Source organism: Lissotriton vulgaris, chromosome 6 (assembly GCF_964263255.1).
Source record: "Lissotriton vulgaris chromosome 6, aLisVul1.2, whole genome shotgun sequence".
In the NCBI taxonomy this organism is placed as follows: Eukaryota; Metazoa; Chordata; class Amphibia; order Caudata; family Salamandridae; genus Lissotriton; species Lissotriton vulgaris.
In genome coordinates, this window is record NC_141694.1 from 1725383758 (window position 1) to 1725403787 (window position 20030).

General features: G+C 47.5%; 1 protein-coding gene across 2 annotated transcripts in view; it reads right to left on the reverse strand.

Moving 5' to 3' along the window:
- Nucleotides 1-20030, reverse strand: part of TAF1A (TATA-box binding protein associated factor, RNA polymerase I subunit A) — a 394276-nt gene that overhangs the window by 348822 nt on the left and 25424 nt on the right. For both annotated transcript variants that reach the window (XM_086927938.1, XM_086927937.1), the window contains exon 3: nt 4093-4262. In XM_086927938.1, the coding sequence (XP_086784064.1) occupies nt 4093-4262 (170 nt within the window). The remainder of the gene's footprint in view (nt 1-4092; nt 4263-20030) is intronic.

The following is a 20030-nucleotide window of genomic DNA, read 5'->3' on the forward strand; positions in this document are numbered from 1 at the left end:
GCAGCGGTATAGGCAGGTAGCAATTCGAACTGTAAGCAGGCAATGAAAGTAAGTTCCAACGATACCCAGGCAGGACAGGGAGCGTGGGGAGCGACCGCTTCCGATGGGATCAGGACACTCAGAAGAGGTCCAATTAGCTAGCCTATAAAGGTGTGCTAAAGAAAAACAATAGAACATTCAGGGAACATTTCAGTCTACAATCTTTAGAAGCAGCAGCAAAGGCCCTGGGGTATTCTGGACCCAGTGGCAAAAATGATAGATTATTTTCAAAGTAACTAAGCAATATATCGGGACCCCAAGGTATTAAATACTTTGGAAAACCGTTGAACACCATAGGACCCTGTGAAATTATAGCAACAACTTTCACATTCATAGTAACCTTTGCGAGAGACAGGTAGGATGCCTCTGGATTGAAAGCTAAAAGCAGGGTGGTACCCAATAAGGGCCTTGGTCCAAATATGTTACTACTGGATTGGTTTCACATATTTCCAATGGGTGCTAATATTGGCTAGGGACTGAAAGGCCTTTGTGAAATGTTTTAGGGTCATGAAAAACAGCAAGGTGGTCGTCATCTAAAAAACAGGAGGAAAACACAGATCAATGGCCTACTGTGTCAAACCCTAGACACTGGTCTGAAGATCTTCATGTAATGCATCTTGAATGCTCTCCCTCCTGGCTAGAAGCAAGACATCTTACCATGGCACAAGTGCTTCAGAAGCAGTCTTTCAGTCAGAAACTGGATCTTCGTTTGCCAGTACATTTTAAAAATATTTTTTAACTAGTAAAAATGCCATCTACATCACCATAGAGTAGTAAAGCCAGGTATTCAACAGGATCCAAATCACAAAGAGGGGGAGAATACCAGAGTCTCAGAAATGTTTCTCAAAGACCCTCATCCACACGTTCACATTCTGTGATGTGTACAATCTTCGATTAGTGTGGTTTGGTGGATAGCGAGATCATCCTGTCTGCCACTTGAGTGTTCCGTTCTACAAGTGACATCGAAACCTCCACAAGGAGGGAGACTGTCTGCATTTCAACAGTAATAAATGGACAAGGGTGCAAAGAATTGGCAACCAATAGAGGAGTTAAATAGAGGTACCAATCGGTCCCCTCCTTCTTTTTAATCAGTACATAAAAATGGTCTATGCGATGAAGAATGTGCTGCAGATAGAGAGTAAAATGATTCTTGTACGACTCAGATGTGCTGGCCAGAATTCCAGTGGCGTAGCAAGAATAAAGAAGCTCCGTAAAAACATTTAGATCAACAAGAACAAAACAAATACCATAGTTCCATTAAAAGACACCACAAACTTGAGGTGGGGGGCATGTTCCACCTTAATATTAAAGATATTAAGGTGGTTCTACCATATCTCAAGTTAGAATTGCTCATCAATTACAGAGAAAACTAGTCAGCCCAAACATTCAAAGCCCTACAAAGGGTAGCACATACCATGGCTAGGCCATTGAAAAATATACATTAACTTGGACTAAAACCAGAGCAAGTCAACATATGTCAAGGAAGAAAGGATCATTGCATACAAGGAAGAACTATAAATCTCAGATAAGGCAACCCACCAGTTCAGCAAATAATAAGACAGGTTTCGTGTAGGAAATGACACCTGCAGCCTAAAGACCTAGCGATAACCCTAGATGAACACCTAGCCTGTTCAACTATCATGTAGAGGGTTAATGAGCACAAATTACTTAACCATTAAAAGATACACCTCCACCCATACCAATCCCCTAGGCAGATAATTTAGATGTTGGGTACAACACACAAAACCATTGAAGATATCTGGAAAAACTATCTGCAAGGACCACCTCAAGTGTGAATCTGGCAACAGTGCTTTATCAAAGACAGCCTGTGCGAAACAGCGTAAGCAAATTGACAATTCCCTTAAGGAATTTTTTTTCCTGAAGGAATGACTCCCAACTATACATCCAACATCAACTACAAATTTGAGACTCTTCATAGCCGCAAAGTACAACAATCGGTCATTAAAATAATTACAAAAGATAGTGAGACTGCTTTCATGATGCAACATGCTTTTTCCCTTAAGAAGCTGAGAAACCACATGACCGGGACTTCCCCAAAACGATGAGAAAATGAAGAAGAGATCAAACAAAACAAAATTAGACTGTTGAGCAGAAGGGCTGAAGAAATTATGTTATTCTGGCCAATAGATCAAACCCAGAATTGACACAAAGCCGTAGTCTCAAATCAAGAAACTGAAAATAAATAACTAAAAACAAGAGTTCAACAGAAGTGAGCATGCAGACTAAGGCTTCTCATACAGTGAACGTGCTACAGTACCACACCTACATCGGATACTTCACCATGCCAGGGGTACTACACTGAATAGTGGAAGAGTTGATTAATGACGGCAATGCCCCAGGTCCATGCTTGGTTTTTATTTACCATTTCCTTGTGCAGTCAATTGGACTGAAAGGTCAGGCTATGAACTGGCTAGCATCCTTGTTCAGTGGGAGAGAACAGGAGGTGTGGATCCCTCCATTTTCTTCAGGGTCCTTGAAGTTAATAGTGGATGTTCCTCAGGGTTCTGCTCTGAGCCCCACTCTGTTTAACATTTATCTCACCCCACTAACACAGCTGGCGTAAGCTTGTGGGGCAAAAATAATTTTATATGTGGACGCCAGCAGAGCTGCTCTTCGCCTGTAAGAAGGGAGAAGAGATAACAGGGGAGTTGATGAAGTCCTGCTTAGTAGATGTATTTTACTGGAAGACCCTTAATCAATTGAAATGTAACGCAGATAAAACCAAAATCTTGTTTTTTGGTCAAATACCCCTGGCAACTTGGCAGACTTTTCGGACGGATGGAGCCCAACCCACCCCACCTCCCCCCCCCCTATGGTCAGAAATCTTGGTGTCAGATTTGATAATCATCTATCCTTCCAACCACAAATCCGCTCTATGGTGGGTTCCTGCTTTGGCCTTTTTGCGCATATTGAAAAATGTCTGCATTTTCTCTCCTTCTCAGCCAGGAAATAGGTTATTCAGGGACTCATCACATCTATGTTGGACTGTGCGAATGCCTGGATTTCGTTCAGCAGGACTACCTGTTTAACAGACTTCAGGTGGTCTATAACGCTGCAGCCCGTTTACTCCTTAACCCGCCATTGAGAACCCATGTGTCCCCTTACCTTCACTCACTTCAATGGCGCCCGATTAGAAAGCGGATTCAATAGAAGGCTCTGGTTTTTACTCACAAAGCGCTTCATCAAACTGGGCCTGGCTACTTGGTCTCCAGAATCAGATTCTATCATCCCACTAGGAATCTGCGACCCTCTAACAGGCTACTGGTGAGGGTTCTCAAGATATGCCGCACCAGAGCGGAGAACACGTTTTCCCCAATTTGGTCCGTTAACTTGGAATAAGCTCCATCAAGATCTATGTGCAGTTGCATCAATCTCCATTTTTTTAAAAAGATTGAAAACACAGTTTTTTATTCAATATTAGTGGTCTTTTCTATGAGTTGAGACCTGTGACACTCCTAGGAGTAGCTGTGCACTGTACAAATCCGGTTTCATCATCTTCATCTTCATGTGATAATCCAATAAATCCTTTAGTTGTCACTAGAAAATGAAGCGCAAAAAGCAGGAAAACTTGCAGTGGAGTTAAAAATCACTGGGCAAAAACGAGAGCCTCTTTAAATAAACTCTGAAATGCAAAGACTTTCAACCATCCGCCTAAATATACAGTTTTATCATGTTTGCTTAACAGTTACTTATTTTGATAACCTGGAGCTTATGCAAACAATACATGTAGCACCAACTGCCCGATTGAAGTCCTGGAAAACCACACGTTGAAAATATATTTTAGAAAGCAAAAGGAGCCATCCTCAGGTTCCAATACACGGTGAGGCACATCCAAAAGGCCATGTTCCCATGATCTTGCAGGCATGCACTTTCAAGAGAACCCACAATACAATTTCGGAGATAAAAACTAGGAAAACTTAATGAAGCAAGTGGAGGATTCACCTTAAGCTTTTACAAAGCAGGACACTTCCTAACTAGTTCATATTTTCTGCAGCTTAATGTGTTTGTGGCACCTAATGGAGTCCATCTTACCTCCTTAGCCGCGATTAATCTGGTGGTCGAGGAACTCTCCAAGGATTGGACGAAGCCCTTCATGAGTTCTGCTGCTCGCTGCCACTGGTTTTGAAAAAGGGCCTCCTGAATGTGCTCCAAGCAAACCTCTGCAGTTTCGTTAAATCCCTTCCTTTTTCCGCTGATGACCTCTGCAAACAATAACACTCTGTTGAAGGTTTTAAGACAGATACTACTGCAACTTCAGTGGAGAAACACTCATGGAACTAGACTAAAACCTACAGAAATGCTAAATACCTACAGTTCGGAAATCTTTATTGGGCGATGTAGCCACAAAAGCACATAAGAACTTCACAGAGTATAAAATGCATAAAAGTAAGATACTGTTACGATAAAAATAGTTAAACCTATAGGATTCATTTGATGCACTACAATATACAGATCCCATGCAAAAATCCGCAGAGGTAAGTAATGCCTTGCTCCATCAATGGTGACCCACAACCAATACCTATTGACGCAGGTCTAAAGATCAGCACTGTCTCAAGAGAAGAGGCAGACCGCAGGCACAACCCTTCAACAGGCGATCCATTTTTGCCTAAGCTTCCACATATACAACAGGAGGCGTGGCACAGAAATACAATTGGTTGTCTGACACCGCTTCTCAGGATCCAAATCACTGTTCTGAAGTCCCGAACTCCCAGGTTACGACAAACCAGAAGAATCCACTTCCGTCTCTATCCATGATATGTCGGACAGATGATTACAAATAGCAGTTATCTCCTTGCACTCCCTTAAGTGAACAGTTGTTTTTCAAATTGATTGGTGTGTGCGCTGACCTTGTCGCACTGTGTCTAGCAGTGCCTTACTTAGTCCAAACAATATGTGATAAGTCAATCACGAAGGACGCGCTCATTCAACGTGAAACCTAGGTTTCTAAACTTATTTCAATATGCTTTGATGCTCATGTTTAATTGAAAACGCTTTTTCCATATCTTGAATTCATTATATATTTTATTGCATTATCCTGATGATGTTTTGCAACTTCATTTCAAAATTATATAATTTCAAAGCATTACGTCATGCCCGATGCATTTCGGGTTGCGGGAATAACCCTTCCTCAGGGGCCTGTGAACAATGGAAACATACAGGACCTTAGCAATCAGCAAATGCACCATGAATAGTTTTGTAGAAACATCAACATTCAGTTAAATCAGGTACCAAATAACTGGCATATATTCATATATTTCATATATTTCATAACTAGTACCAACACTGTTAGTGATTCGTCGACATTGAAACTTCACAAGCAAAAAATAGCAATACATTAACAAATGCATCCTGCACGTAAGGTATTAGCATAAAGTTCATCATTAAACAAACGTATAGTGGATTGCCTGCTATATAGCTGTACGATCGTATTGAAACTCATGAGAATCACAAGCAGAGAAAAATTAAGATAAATTGGAAAAGCAAGAAAGAAGTGTAAACTTACTGGGTGACGAACGCTTAGGATTCTCGGCGTCTCGAACACGGCACCGGGTCAGTGTCGAGCGGGACCTATCAGCGTGGATGTTATAACTGCGTGAACGAGTCACGTGGTATCTAGACTACAATATTAAATAAATGATCCCTGTAATGCTCTAAATGAACAGATGAGGCTCCAAAGTGAATAAAATGCGAGAAGTGAAACTAAAATATAAAAAATATTTAAAAAAATATAAAAAAAAAATATAAAAAAATAAAAGCGGTCGTGAAAACCTGCCGAATAACGAGGCGTGTTCTAATGGGTCAAAGGGCTCTGTCACGTGGTGCGGAAGGAAAAGTAAACAAACTCCGATGAATGGTGCGAAGGCTTGAGGTGAAAGAAATAGAAATAGGGAAGTCTATAGCCATGTGAAGCAATGTGCAGTAATATAGAAGTGCACTGTCACTCGGAGAGAGTTATGTAGATTGCCTTTTCCACCAATATTTAACATTTTAATTTTGAGCCACGATTGAGTCATGCCTGCTAGATTTATCGTGCCTGGTAGCAGAAGCCAAAATGCAGAGGCCCAAGAAATAAAACCACAAAGGCATCTGACCCTTGCAGTACCCACTGGAATTCCTGTTTTTGCTGATGATTATAACAATGCATGAAATTCAATGCCTATGCCGGCTAATTCAACGCCTATGCTGGTTTTTTTTAATAGGAGATGTAACTGAGGGATTCTCTCCCCAATTCCCTAGAAAAGCTTCAGAGAATTCTGAGCAGCGACGCCAAGAACTGTATTAATGTTCAATCAGGCATTGTGGTGGACAAAGGTCACAGCATTTAAAATTGGACTGATCTATTCCAGAGTCAAACACAAATTACAATAAAGATGTATAGCTATCAGGAGGACCTCACTCTGAAGTAGCTGTAACCATCCCTTGACACTATGCAGGGGCGAAATGGAGTCACACTAAGAAACAACACAACAGCACTGCTTAACGAAGCATCTGAAAGACCCTTGAAAAGGTGGACACGTACATGGGGATGCCCAAACATGCACCAGATTCTTAAACCAGTGTGCCTGTTCAATCCTGCACATCTCAATGTCCTCTCACAGGACATGAATACATATTTGTCCAGACTGGGTTCAAGTGATGATCCTGAACAGCAGCTCCACCTCAACTTTTTTAATGTATGCCCAGAAGCACTGCAGGCAGCAACATTTGAGAATCAATTACATGGACCTCCTTTGGCAGGAGATGGCTGACCACGTTAGTTAGGGTGACCAAGCGTCTGTAAATTTCCCGGACTGACTGCAATTTGGAGCTCAAGTTCATTGTCCGTGAGGATCTCTTTTACGGATGCCTTTTGTCCATAATTTTGGGCATTGCAGAGAGCAGAGCTGTTCCCCTGGAGAGGTCTCAGCTCCCTGATAGGGCCCCTTCAAACTCATCCTCGGAGCACAAGAGCCCTTGTAAGCAAAGTCAGATTCCATATTTTAAGTTCCATTTGCTGAAACACCCATAATGTGTTCCCTATAGTGGGTTCTTCACAGTAATCCTCCCTTAAGTTCACCTATGTATGCGGCTTTACATCCCACAATGGAACTCAGTTATCAGATGCAAGTTACAAAGTCTTTCCGAGCAGATCTTTCTGACCACTTCAATCACCAAACATGCTTGCTCAGGACCATGAGTTTTAAATAAAACATCAGACTGGACAACCCAGTACAGTAACCATATAGATAGATTATGATCATATGAAATACCACAAAAAGACCTGCACAGTTGCACATACCAAAAAACTGAAGTGCATGATTGTCTCATCCTGATATAAACTTCTTTTAACTTTTACTTAAGTGGTTGTCTATTTACTTACTTTTATACTATTACGCAACTTCCTCTGATGTGTCTGTACCTTTTGTCCTGAAGATTTATCCTGAATTTTGACCTTCTGTCACAAATTTTTGCCCTGAATTTTAATACTTACCGGCCTGAATTTGCACCCATGTCAGTTGGTCACCCTAACGTCAGTTACTTCATCGGTAGCAGCTGCACAAGACTAGGCACTGAATTCTGCAGGTACTGAAAGAAGCAATAGATTCTATAAAAAAATGTTTTTAAAAAGGTGTCGGCCAGGCATCGGCCCTTCAACTGAGCCCTCTGTCCACTGGTAGCTTTCAAGTATTTAAATGTAGAATTCAAAGCTGCAAAAAAAGCCAACGAATCTCGGTGACCTGTTGCAAATGTTGCGCTTTGTTATTCACTGATTTGACGTCAAATCTCAAAATGATCTATGCATTCTTGTTTTCCACCACAGGATGGCGCCGTAACTCCACTATTTAACTGGAGAAATCCAAATAAACTAACTACTGAATCAGCTGGTGAAAAGCGCCTTTGCCGTCTTCCAAGAGGCCTATATTATTCTGGTACATGTTTTGAGTCGATTGTGTTTTAGTTCAGAGTGCACCAGGCCTGGCAGTTGGTCTGCACTTTTCCTACTTCAGTATGACCCAAGCTGATTTGCAAATGCAGAAGAGGTATTCACCCATACCATCTATCACATTTATTGTATTTTCGGCTTCCACTACTATGTATTCCATTTGCGGCGATGTTGCCAGAATCTGACGAGGTCAGTGACTAACAAGAAAACAAACAAGCATTTACAATGCAACGGTTTCGCCTTTGGAAAAGTTAGAGCTATTGGCATTGTAAATGACAACATTTTTATTTATGTGTTGGCTTTGAAAACATAAATAAATGGCATTGTCATTTACAAAGCCAATAGCCTAATCTCTCTCAAATGCTACACCTATTGCATTTGACACACACACACACACAAAACTGGATCACAAGAAGGGAACAGAGGCACACACAAAACCAGGTCACAAGCAGGCAACAAGGGCACACACAAAACCGGGTCACAAGCAGGCAACAGAGGCACACACAAAACCGGGTCACAAGCAGGCAACAGAGGCACACACAAAACCGGGTCACAAGCAGGCAACAGAGGCACACACTAAACCGGGTCGCAAGTAGGCAACAGAGGCTCACATTTTACTAGCAAGCTCGCCTTGGAAGAAAAGTTATTCACACAGCTTGGAAATGTGCAAGGTGGGGGCCCCAGTTCATACCACGCGCCCCCTTCCAACTTTGAATAAACTCTCTACAGATCCTCAGTTTATCTCACATTTTTGGGAACTGTGTTTTAACTCTGTCCTACTGCATGTACTTCCTTTCATCAGCTCTACGTCACCTCCCCCACACGAACCTCCCATTCACCTGTAACCACTTCATTTGCTTATACTTTTCCACCGTCAATATTTCAACAGCTGTACACCTCCTTCGCACCTTTTCCCAATTGGCACATATTGGACGATCCAGATGTGTGTTCTGCAGAGGGGCCACGGTTTGGATGTGCACGTGATGTGACCTGAACACACTTACGACCCACTAACAATAACTGTAACCCACTAGGGCTGCCTTCAGCCTCAACTTCAGAGCTCTCAGTCATGCTCTGTCATATACACCCGTCCGCAACTTTAACTCACTCAAAAACTTAGAGGTGAATCGGTTCACAGTATGCACTACAAAAGAGTCATATAATGTAGGAATAAATACGGAAACACAACATCTGGGGAAAGCAAATTCTCTTAGGGAATGCATGATGAAGTAAAACGTGAAATGTAAAAATGGACTGCATGGCCGACATGGATTACCATAAGTATTTGTGCAGTTATCGCTCAGGAGGAGTAGATCAGTGTGTTTCCCTGTAAAGTTATGGACACACCTAAGGGGACTGGTAGTGACCCGTTTCAAAGTCCGTTTTTAATTACCCCCAGGTATGAGCCCCGGCAGGACTCGCTCCACTTAAAGCCTCATCCACTCTATCAAACGCCACTGACAGATCAAGAAGGTTGTTTATGGATGCAATTTTGAAGTGCAGACGGGTAGTGTAATGGCTGGCAAGAAAAATGGTAGTCACAGTTCGGTGAGCATAGGAAGTTGAGATTGAACCCAGTGCGGATACAAGGTCCAGGCAACTATCTCAATGTGACATTTTGCTGCCCGGTGCCTCTACAACCACAGCAACAGTTTGCTAACTTTTCGTGAGCACACATACATATCCTGTCTACAGCCAAACGCCTCTCATACATGTTTAATATTGCTATAGACACCAAATCTACGCCTGTACTTCACTGTTCGAAAGGCACCATAGCTTTGTGAATAAAGGGCTTGTTGCTGTCACTGGCATCCTCAGCCTTTCATCCTTCTGAGGATGATAACTGGAATATCTAGCACAGACAGCTGTGACACCTATTGAATGCAACGCTATTAAAAGCCTAACTTTGATAGAAAATGCCACATAAACATTGTACCACGCGCACACAAACACCAGTGCCTGCATACAACACACAGAGCCAGGAAATATGAGACACATAGATAGACCTACAGAAGAAATGTTTTGCACTTCAGCATTTGAGTGCCCTCCTTCCTCGAGTAGGTAAGGTTTGCTCAATGTATATAATGTAATCATGGTGTGAGGGCAAAGACAGCGCTGAAGGCCTTACATGGACTGCCGTGTTGCAACAAGCATGCAATTTGGCAGACCGGCAATGGCTTCCGGCTCTTATCTGTCAACAACATTTGAGTAACTATGTAAACAAGGCAGGGCGCCCATGCGGTAGCTGCACACTGTCCTCCCATGCCGCATAGTCTGAGAAACCCTAGAATTGGGATTCCTCCTGTCAGAGGGTGTCGGCACCCCCCGTCCAGTCACGTGGGCATGAGGCACTGTGGCGCACTTTTAAAAGCGGCGTCAGCACCCCACCCTGACCGTACGATTACACTGGGCAGCAAAGTTTATATTGTTTCACACTGATTGTGAGTAGAGCGCTTAGAGGCGCATTAATGGACACCGTGAGCTACTCTAGCAAAATGTTAACGCGAATTACAGAAAGATGAACATGGCGCTTTGACAGCTCTTCACATACAAGACGCATATTCCAGTCAGCGCACAGCGCTGCGAGGCCATACCAATATATGTGCTTTACAAATACGAGCAAAAAGACAACATCGCATCACAAACCGATGCAGTAAGCAACTGAGAAGTTTCTTTCATTGACAAACCTATAAATTCATAAATTTCAGATGGTGGCAGAGTCAGGACGCTATTTTAGCACAATCGACTTTTAAAAATAGGCCTGAAAGAGGATGACTTATTTATCACGATTTTAGGTACCCGGGACAAAATCAGTTGTTGGACTTGGATTGCTTTCATTCATTAATATAGAGACATTCTCTATCTGCTGCTCGGTTAATAATAATTGCTTTTCATGAAGTTGCAGTGCTCTCGGAGATCGGAGCCGCCGCGCTCCCATTGGCTGAAGGAGCCGAGCCCCCTTGCTAACGCCGCGACGGGATTGGCCCGTACGCCGCGGCGTCATCATTGTTGCCGTGCTGTGGTTGGCCGAGGACTGAAGCGTCATCGCCGATCTGTCCCGGGAGCCGCACTGCCATAGGCTGACTCCCGGGTGTGGAGAGAGGCTCGCCCCGAACGCCGCGACAGGATTGGTGCCCGTCCTCGGGACCTCTGGGAGTGCTGCGCATCACCGCCGGACCCGGGGAAGAGTGACCCGACCTCGCCGTGGGAGTTTGCGAGGTGCCCCAGCCCCCGGCCTGCCTGTCTCTGCTCGGAGCGCCGAGCTAGCTCCCGCCGCTCCCCAAGGAACCGAGAGCGGGGGAAGAGCTGCTGAGACGAGTGCGCTCTGATCAGCGCGGTGCGCCTAAAGTAATCGGGGGTGCAAGGCTGTGCGAAGCGGCCCGAAGAGGAGTCCCCAGCATTCTGGTGAGGCGCATTTGCAGCGCTAGGGCCCCTGGCTTTGTGGGCTGATTCTGTTGGGCTAATTTACCGGCTGGCATTGCTTGATTTACCTCATTTGAAGAGCTTAATAGTAGAGATAATCGGTGGTACACGGGGGGGGGGCGGGAGAGGAAAGGACGGCGGGAGGGGGGCTGGAGAGGACACAGGGGGCGGGAGAGGGCACGAACGGCGGGAGGGAGGCGGGAAACGTGGGGACGGCGGGAGGAGGGACACAAGGCAGGACAGCAGCAAGCACGGCCCGGCCGGACCAGACTCGGGGGCGTTCCCGGCGTCGCGTGACGTCGGCAAAAGCCAAAGAATCTCGGGAACGCCCCCGTGTCTGGTCCGGCATTGATGGACAGGCCCCTCGTCCAATGGCTAGGCTCCATTTATGGAGCTAGCCAATGGGACGGGGGGGCGTGTTCCATAGTGCTTACTGTACTCAATAGATTTCTCTGGAGGAGGAGCCTAACGGCTCCTTTCTCCAGCGAAACCTAAAAAGGGAATGGACACGTAGACAAAATTACTCTTTCCATACTAAATGCAAATAAAGTTCTTGTTTCGGCCACAAGATGCCGCTGTTTGTGCGACGGCATCAGACATCTTCCACTCGCACTTACTGAATTTGAAGCATGCTAGTCTTGCCACGGTTATTAATGTGTGAACGGTACATTTAGAATGAGAGACATCCATGTTTGATGTTAGGCCTCATATCTATGTCAACCTCAAAAGTTATTTATGGGCATCTACCATTTTCATAAACAGTCCTGTCTCATCCCCCCACAGTACACGGTCACATTTATTTATATTTCTTCAAGTGGGTCTACATCTATTACAAAAGTAATGTTTCCGCCTCATCTTGACTGCAGCAACATGCTCTATTTGGGACTGCATACATATATTGGTAGGCTTCAGACTGTTCAAAATCGTCTGTCCAGCTTCTCTACAGAGCCTACAAGTTTGTTTGCACAGGTCCACTGTTAGAATGGAGCATTTGAACTGGCTGCCAATGGCAGTGGAGTGCACAGAGATATATTATTCTCTCTCTCTCACCATTAAGCCATCTACATTATTATTTTTGTATTCCTGGTGTGCTTGAGTTCAAACTATTGTTCACCGGATTTAAGGCAAATATGTGGCCAACCCTCTGCAGGTCATCTCCATATTAGAGCTCAACAATAATGATTTCGTTTTTTTTCTTATCAATGTCCACCTTGTGACACCAATGAAGGGCGACACCGCCTCTTGCATTGGGTTTTCGAAAATGTACCTATATTGTGGCAGGTCACTGGACAGGTGGGTAAACGGTATTCTTTACTTGGAGAATTTACTAACTCCCATGTGCCATTAGGAAAGGACTGGAATACAAAGCTTTCCAGAAAAAAGGCCCAAAGTAACCCTAACTCTGAGGAAGGTAAGGCCTTTGTCGCTCTCACTCTGGAACTTCTGCTCCCTCTTTGTCTGATTTACAGCAGTGGTTTACGTTTTCCACCCAAATCTTAAAGAGCTGGCTTTTTTAATCCGCTTCGGCTATGCCAACAAAGCAGGAGGTGCACATGAGTTTTAAAAATAACAAACATCATCACACATGAAAGAGAGCTCGGGTGACCGTTCTGGAGTTTATAAATTGAGAAACAAAGAAGTTGTGGATGAGAACCCTTTGGAAGAGTTAGACGTCAAGTCCAGAGATGAAATTAAAAATCCTTGATGTACATATTTCAACTCAAGGAACAGACACGTCCAAATTATTTGAACTACAACATATTTGTGGGACAATAGAAAGTAAAAGACCAGGGTACACAACTGTAGTATTATATAGATTTGTTCACCTAAGTGTACATATTTGAAGAAAAGAAAGTATCAGTTCAACCTACTACAGTCGATCGCCTGCATTTATTTATCAGAGGACATACAGGATTACCAGAGGTCATCTTTTGCTCATCAACAGTAAATCTGCAGACCTTGCTTAGCAAGGAGGACATTACAGACTAAACAAAGTTTATGTTCAATCCAGGATTCAAGTAAACAGTAGGCCCTGCTCACTAACCAGCATGCTGGCTGATCATTACTCACACAGCACACAATATGTGTATAGTTGCATGTGAATGCTCAGGTGGGACATAATCCGGGCAAATTGGTGGAATGAGGACGTTAAAATCCCTCAAGTCTATTGAAATTGATTATTAAAGCATTTAGGAGACGGATCACAGAAAGAAAAAAGAAACAAGCATTGGAAATGCAATAGGGCTCGCATTAGGAAAGTTTGAGCTATTGCTCTTATAAATGATTTTTTTTTTAATTTATGTGTTATTTTTTAAAATAGCTAAATTAATAGCTTTGTCATTTACAATGTCAATAGTTATAACTTTCGCAAATGTGACACCTATAGCATTTGTAATGCAACATGTTTTGTATTTACATGACTTAGATGTATTGATATTACAAATAACAATGGCTTGTAATTTTTTTAAATAATTAATACTTAAATAATTTATTTAATTTGTAATGGCAGTAGCTTAAACTTTTGTAAATAACTTTTGTGAAGATTATGTTCAGTGTTTTTTATTGTGACGAAAATCCAGGAACAGAAGTGAAATATTAACATCTTTTTGGGATTTGTAATAAAGCGTGAAAGCTTGAAAACCGTTTGAAACATTGAAAGAACGTATTTGAACCAGTGATGATGTGGTTGCGCTGGGTGATGCTGTGGTTGCGCTGAGTGATGCTGTGGTGGTGCTGAATGATGCTGTGGTTGCGCTTAGTGATGCTGTGGTTTGCTCTGAGTGGTGTGTGCATCGGTGGAGCTTAGTGGGTGCATCGGTGGAGCTGTGTGGTGCGTGCATTGGTGGAGCTTAGTTGGAGCATCGGTGGAGCTGTGTGGTGGGTGCATCGGCGGAGCTGTGTGGTGGGTGCATCGGCGGAGCTGTGTGGTGGGTGCATCGGCGGAGCTGTGTGGTGGGTGCATCGCTGGAGCTGTGTGGTGGGTGCATCGCTGGAGCTGTGTGGTGGGTGCATCGGTGGAGCTGTGTGGTGGGTGCATCGGTGGAGCTGTGTGGTGGGTGCATCAGTGGAGCTGTGTAGTTGGAGCTGGTTGGTGGGTGCATCGGCGGAGCTGTGTGGTGGGTGCATCGGCGGAGCTGTGTGGTGGGTGCATCGGCGGAGCTGTGTGGTGGGTGCATCGGTGGAGCTGTGTGGTGGGTGCATCGGCGGAGCTGTGTAGTTGGAGCTGTGTGGTGGATGCATCGGCGGAGCTGTGTGGTGGGTGCATCGGCGGAGCTGTGTGGTGGGTGCATCGGCGGAGCTGTGTGGTGGGTGCATCGGCGGAGCTGTGTGGTGGGTGCATCGGCGGAGCTGTGTGGTGGGTGCATCGGCGGAGCTGTGTGGTGGGTGCATCTATGGAGCTGTGTGGTGGGTGCCTCGGTGGAGCTGTGTGGTGGGTGCCTCGGTGGAGCTGTGTGGTGGGTGCCTCGGTGGAGCTGTGTGGTGGGTGCCTCGGTGAAGCTGTGTGGTGGGTGCCTCGGTGGAGCTGTGTGGTGGGTGCCTCGGTGGAGCTGTGTGGTGGGTGCCTCGGTGGAGCTGTGTGGTGGGTGCCTCGGTGGAGCTGTGTGGTGGGTGCCTCGGTGGAGCTGTGTGGTGGGTGCCTCGGTGGAGCTGTGTGGTGGGTGCCTCGGTGGAGCTGTGTGGTGGGTGCCTCGGTGGAGCTGTGTGGTGGGTGCCTCGGTGGAGCTGTGTGGTGGGTGCCTCGGTGGAGCTGTGTGGTGGGTGCATCTGTGGAGCTGTGTGGTGGGTGCATCGGTGGAGCTGGGTGGTGGGTGCATCGTTGGAGCTGTGTCGGTGGAGCTGTGTGGTGGGTGCATCGGTGGAGCTGTGTGGTGGGTGCATCGGTGGAGCTGTGTGGTGGGTGCATCGGTGGAGCTGTGAGGTGGGTGCATCGGTGGAGGTGTGTGGTGGGTGCATCGTGGAGCTGTGTGCATCGGTGGACCTGTATAGTTGGAGCTGGTTGGTGGGTGCATCGGTGGTGCTGTGTGGTGGGTGCATTGGTGGAGCTGTGTGGTGGGTGTATTGGTGGAGCTTAGTTGGAGCATCGGTGGAGCTGTGTGGTGGGTGCATCGGCAGAGCTGTGTGGTGGGTGCATCGGCGGAGCTGTGTGGTGGGTGCATCGGCGGAGCTGTGTGGTGGGTGCATCGGCGGAGCTGTGTGGTGGGTGCATCGGCAGAGCTGTGTGGTGGGTGCATCGGCGGAGCTGTGTGGTGGGTGCTTCGGCGGAGCTGTGTGGTGGGTGCATCTGTGGAGCTGTGTGGTGGGTGCCTCGGTGGAGCTGTGTGGTGGGTGCCTCGGTGGAGCTGTGTGGTGGGTGCCTCGGTGGAGCTGTGTGGTGGGTGCCTCGGTGGAGCTGTGTGGTGGGTGCATCGGTGGAGCTGTGTGGTGGGTGCATCGGTGGAGCTGTATGGTGGGTGCATCAGTGGAGCTGTATGGTGGGTGCATCAGTAGAGCTGTATGGTGGGTGCATCAGTAGAGCTGTGTGGTGGGTGCATCGGTGGAGCTGTGTGGTGGGTGCACCGGTGGAGCTGGGTGGTGGCTGCATCGGTGGAGCTGTGTGGTGGGTGCCTCGGTGGAGCTGTGTGGTGGGTGCATCGGTGGAGCTGTGTGGTGGGTGCATCGGTTGAGCTGCGTGGTGGGTGCCTCAGCGGAGCTGTGTGGTGGATGCATAGGTGGAGCTGTGTGGTGGGTGCATCGGTGGAGCTGTGTGGTGGGTGCATCGGTGGAGCTGTGTGGTGGGTGACTCGGAGCTGTGTGGTGGGTGCCATCTGTGGAGCTGTGTGGTGGGTGCATCGGTGGAGCTGTGTGGTGGGTGCATCGGTGGAGCTCTGTGGTGGGTGCATCGGTGGAGCTCTGTGTTGGGTGCATCGGTGGAGCTCTGTGGTGGGTGCACCGGTGGAGCTCTGTGGTGGGTGCATCGGTGGAGCTCTGTGGTGGGTGCATCAGTGGAGCTGTGTGGTGGGTGCATCAGTGGAGCTGTGTCGGTGGAGCTGTGTGGTGGTTGCATCAGTGGAGCTGTGTGGTGGGTGCATCGGTGGAGCTGTGTGGTGGGTGCATCGGTGGAGCTGGGTGGTGGGTGCATCGTTGGAGCTGTGTCGGTGGAGCTGTGTGGTGGGTGCATCGGTGGAGCTGTGTGGTGGGTGCATCGGTGGAGCTGTGTGGTGGGTGCATCGGTGGAGCTGTGAGGTGGGTGCATCGGTGGAGGTGTGTGGTGGGTGCATCGGTGGAGCTGTGTGCATCGGTGGACCTGTATAGTTGGAGCTGGTTGGTGGGTGCATCGGTGGTGCTGTGTGGTGGGTGCATTGGTGGAGCTGTGTGGTGGGTGTATTGGTGGAGCTTAGTTGGAGCATCGGTGGAGCTGTGTGGTGGGTGCATCGGCAGAGCTGTGTGGTGGGTGCATCGGCGGAGCTGTGTGGTGGGTGCATCGGCGGAGCTGTGTGGTGGGTGCATCGGCGGAGCTGTGTGGTGGGTGCATCGGCAGAGCTGTGTGGTGGGTGCTTCGGCGGAGCTGTGTGGTGGGTGCATCTGTGGAGCTGTGTGGTGGGTGCCTCGGTGGAGCTGTGTGGTGGGTGCCTCGGTGGAGCTGTGTGGTGGGTGCCTCGGTGGAGCTGTGTGGTGGGTGCCTCGGTGGAGCTGTGTGGTGGGTGCATCGGTGGAGCTGTGTGGTGGGTGCATCGGTGGAGCTGTATGGTGGGTGCATCAGTGGAGCTGTATGGTGGGTGCATCAGTAGAGCTGTATGGTGGGTGCATCAGTAGAGCTGTGTGGTGGGTGCATCGGTGGAGCTGTGTGGTGGGTGCACCGGTGGAGCTGGGTGGTGGCTGCATCGGTGGAGCTGTGTGGTGGGTGCCTCGGTGGAGCTGTGTGGTGGGTGCATCGGTGGAGCTGTGTGGTGGGTGCATCGGTTGAGCTGCGTGGTGGGTGCCTCAGCGGAGCTGTGTGGTGGATGCATAGGTGGAGCTGTGTGGTGGGTGCATCGGTGGAGCTGTGTGGTGGGTGCATCGGTGGAGCTGTGTGGTGGGTGACTCGGAGCTGTGTGGTGGGTGCCATCTGTGGAGCTGTGTGGTGGGTGCATCGGTGGAGCTCTGTGGTGGGTGCATCGGTGGAGCTCTGTGTTGGGTGCATCGGTGGAGCTCTGTGGTGGGTGCACCGGTGGAGCTCTGTGGTGGGTGCATCGGTGGAGCTCTGTGGTGGGTGCATCAGTGGAGCTGTGTGGTGGGTGCATCAGTGGAGCTGTGTCGGTGGAGCTGTGTGGTGGTTGCATCAGTGGAGCTGTGTGGTGGGTGCATCGGTGGAGCTGTGTGGTGGGTGCATCGGTGGAGCTGTGTGGTGGGTGCATCGGTGGAGCTGTGTGGTGGGTGCCTCGGTGGAGCTGTGTGGTGGGTGCCTCGGTGGAGCTGTGTGGTGGGTGCCTCGGTGGAGCTGTGTGGTGGGTGCATCAGTGGAGCTGGGTGGTGGGTGCATCAGTGGAGCTGGGTGGTGGGTGCATCGGTGGAGCTTAGTGGGTGCATTGGTGGAACTGTGTGGTGGGTGCATCGGTGGAGCTTAGTTGGTGCATCGGTGGAGCTGTGTGGTGGGTGCATCGGTAGAGCTGTGTGGAAGGTGCATCGGTTGAGGTGTGTGGTGGGTGCCTCGGCGGAGCTGTGTGGTGGGTGCATCAGCGGAGCTGTGTGGTGGGTGCATCGTTGGACCTGTGTGGTGGGTGCCTCGGCGGAGCAGTGTGGTGGGTGCATCGGTAAAGCTGCGTGGTGGGTGCATTGGTAAAGCTGCGTGGTGGGTGCATCGGTGGAGCTGTGTGGTGGGTGCATTCGTGGAGCTGTGTGGTGGGTGCATCTGTGGAGCTGTGTGGTGGGTGCATCTGTGGAGCTGTGTGGTGGGTGCATCTGTTGAGCTGTGTGGTGGACCTGCACCAGTGATATATTCAAGGGTGACCTTACTATGAAAGTGGCAGCCACCTACTATCCATTGCCACTTGAAAAAGCCCTGGTGCTAATCATGTGGCTCAACTTTGGACTGTTTTGATGAATAAAATTTCAATTAAGACGCATAAAAGACTGCATTCTGGGGGAAAATAGAGTAAACATAAAGTGCCTCCCTTCCCATAGAAGTCCCTTGATAGTTGTGTGTTCAGGTGGCTAGGGAGCATAAGGAGAAAAACACAATTGGTCAATGGTGTTTTGTGATGTACAATTTCATTTTTTTGCATTTTAGTTTGTGGTATCTTTTAACAATGTGCTGGGGGGAAAATAAAATCCTGGTAGTCGTTGCCAGGTTTTTGATAGAGTTGTGGCACAGGAGGAAGGGTACACAAAAAGTGTTTGGGGTTAGAGAAAGGAGTTTAATGGAAAGAGTCAGCCATGAGACAATGGCGTGGTCTCCAGATATAAATGCCAGTAGAGACGACTAGATTAAGGTAGTGTATAAGTGAAATAGACACGTATTATTGGCAGCAGGGGTGAAAGCTTCAAGAGTTTAGCGGAAACCGGATTAAGGGTTAAAATACCATTTAGATTAAGGATGCTCTTCTGAGGACTCCTTGTGCGGATTCTAACCTCTGCAGTGATACTATAAGCCTATATTCTGCATTTCTTCCACACGTCGAGCGGCTGTATTTCCAAAAGGCACACGAGTCCCCTCCCACGTAGTTCCTACTGCCATCATTTTACACAACCAAGAGCTAGATTTCGAAACAAATATTCGGAATTGAATTAGTCCACTGACTACCATTAAAGTGGTTGATTTTGTAACAAAGAGAAACAAACGGGCTGATGAAAAGTATAAAGATGTTCCCTTCCTAGGCAATTTCTCCGTTTGCATATGTGGTGGCTTGTTTGTGAATGTCAGTGCACGCCTTTTCACATCTTATGTACGATGCGTGCAGCAGCATGTTTTTTACCTTCTGATTCCAGTAGGTGGCAGTATTTCAAAGCACCATTTTCCTCATCTTCTCTTCTCACTTGCGAAAAAAAAAAAAAAAAGACAGCTGCTCCCAAAACTTGCCAGCCACCCAACGCAGAGCCGAAGGCCTGGCATGGTACCATCCATGTGCTCGCACAACTGGAACCCAGGCAACGTCACCGGTGCAGCCTGCGCAAGCCCTGCCTCAGCAGCACCAGCTGAGTTTGACCCGGCCGTTCCCAGGCAGGCAGGAAGAACCCTTTTAGTTTGCACAGTATGTACGTGCACGCGTTTATATGTCGACGACGCGCATTTAGCACGGCAGTGAAAAAGACAGGAGCGGTGGTGTGAACTCTGACACTTTCAGAAGCAGCTGGTTGTGTGTTAAACATGGCTCCTCCTCGTCCCTGGACGAAGTAAGTTTAAAATATTACAAGGTTTGTGATGCTCACAAGGACAGCAGCGAGGGGGGGTGCTGCTCTCCGACCCACACACCAAGAGCTAATCATTCACATGAAAGGATTTAAAGCTGCAGGAACTTTCTCTTCACACGACGAACACCATTCTAATCAGGTCACGAGACAGAAAGTAGGCAATAGTCCATCAACTAGGCGGTTAGTAACAAACTGGGCAAGCCATGATGTACATGGGCAAAAAAGTAGGAAATTGGGCAAAAAAGTAGGAAATTGG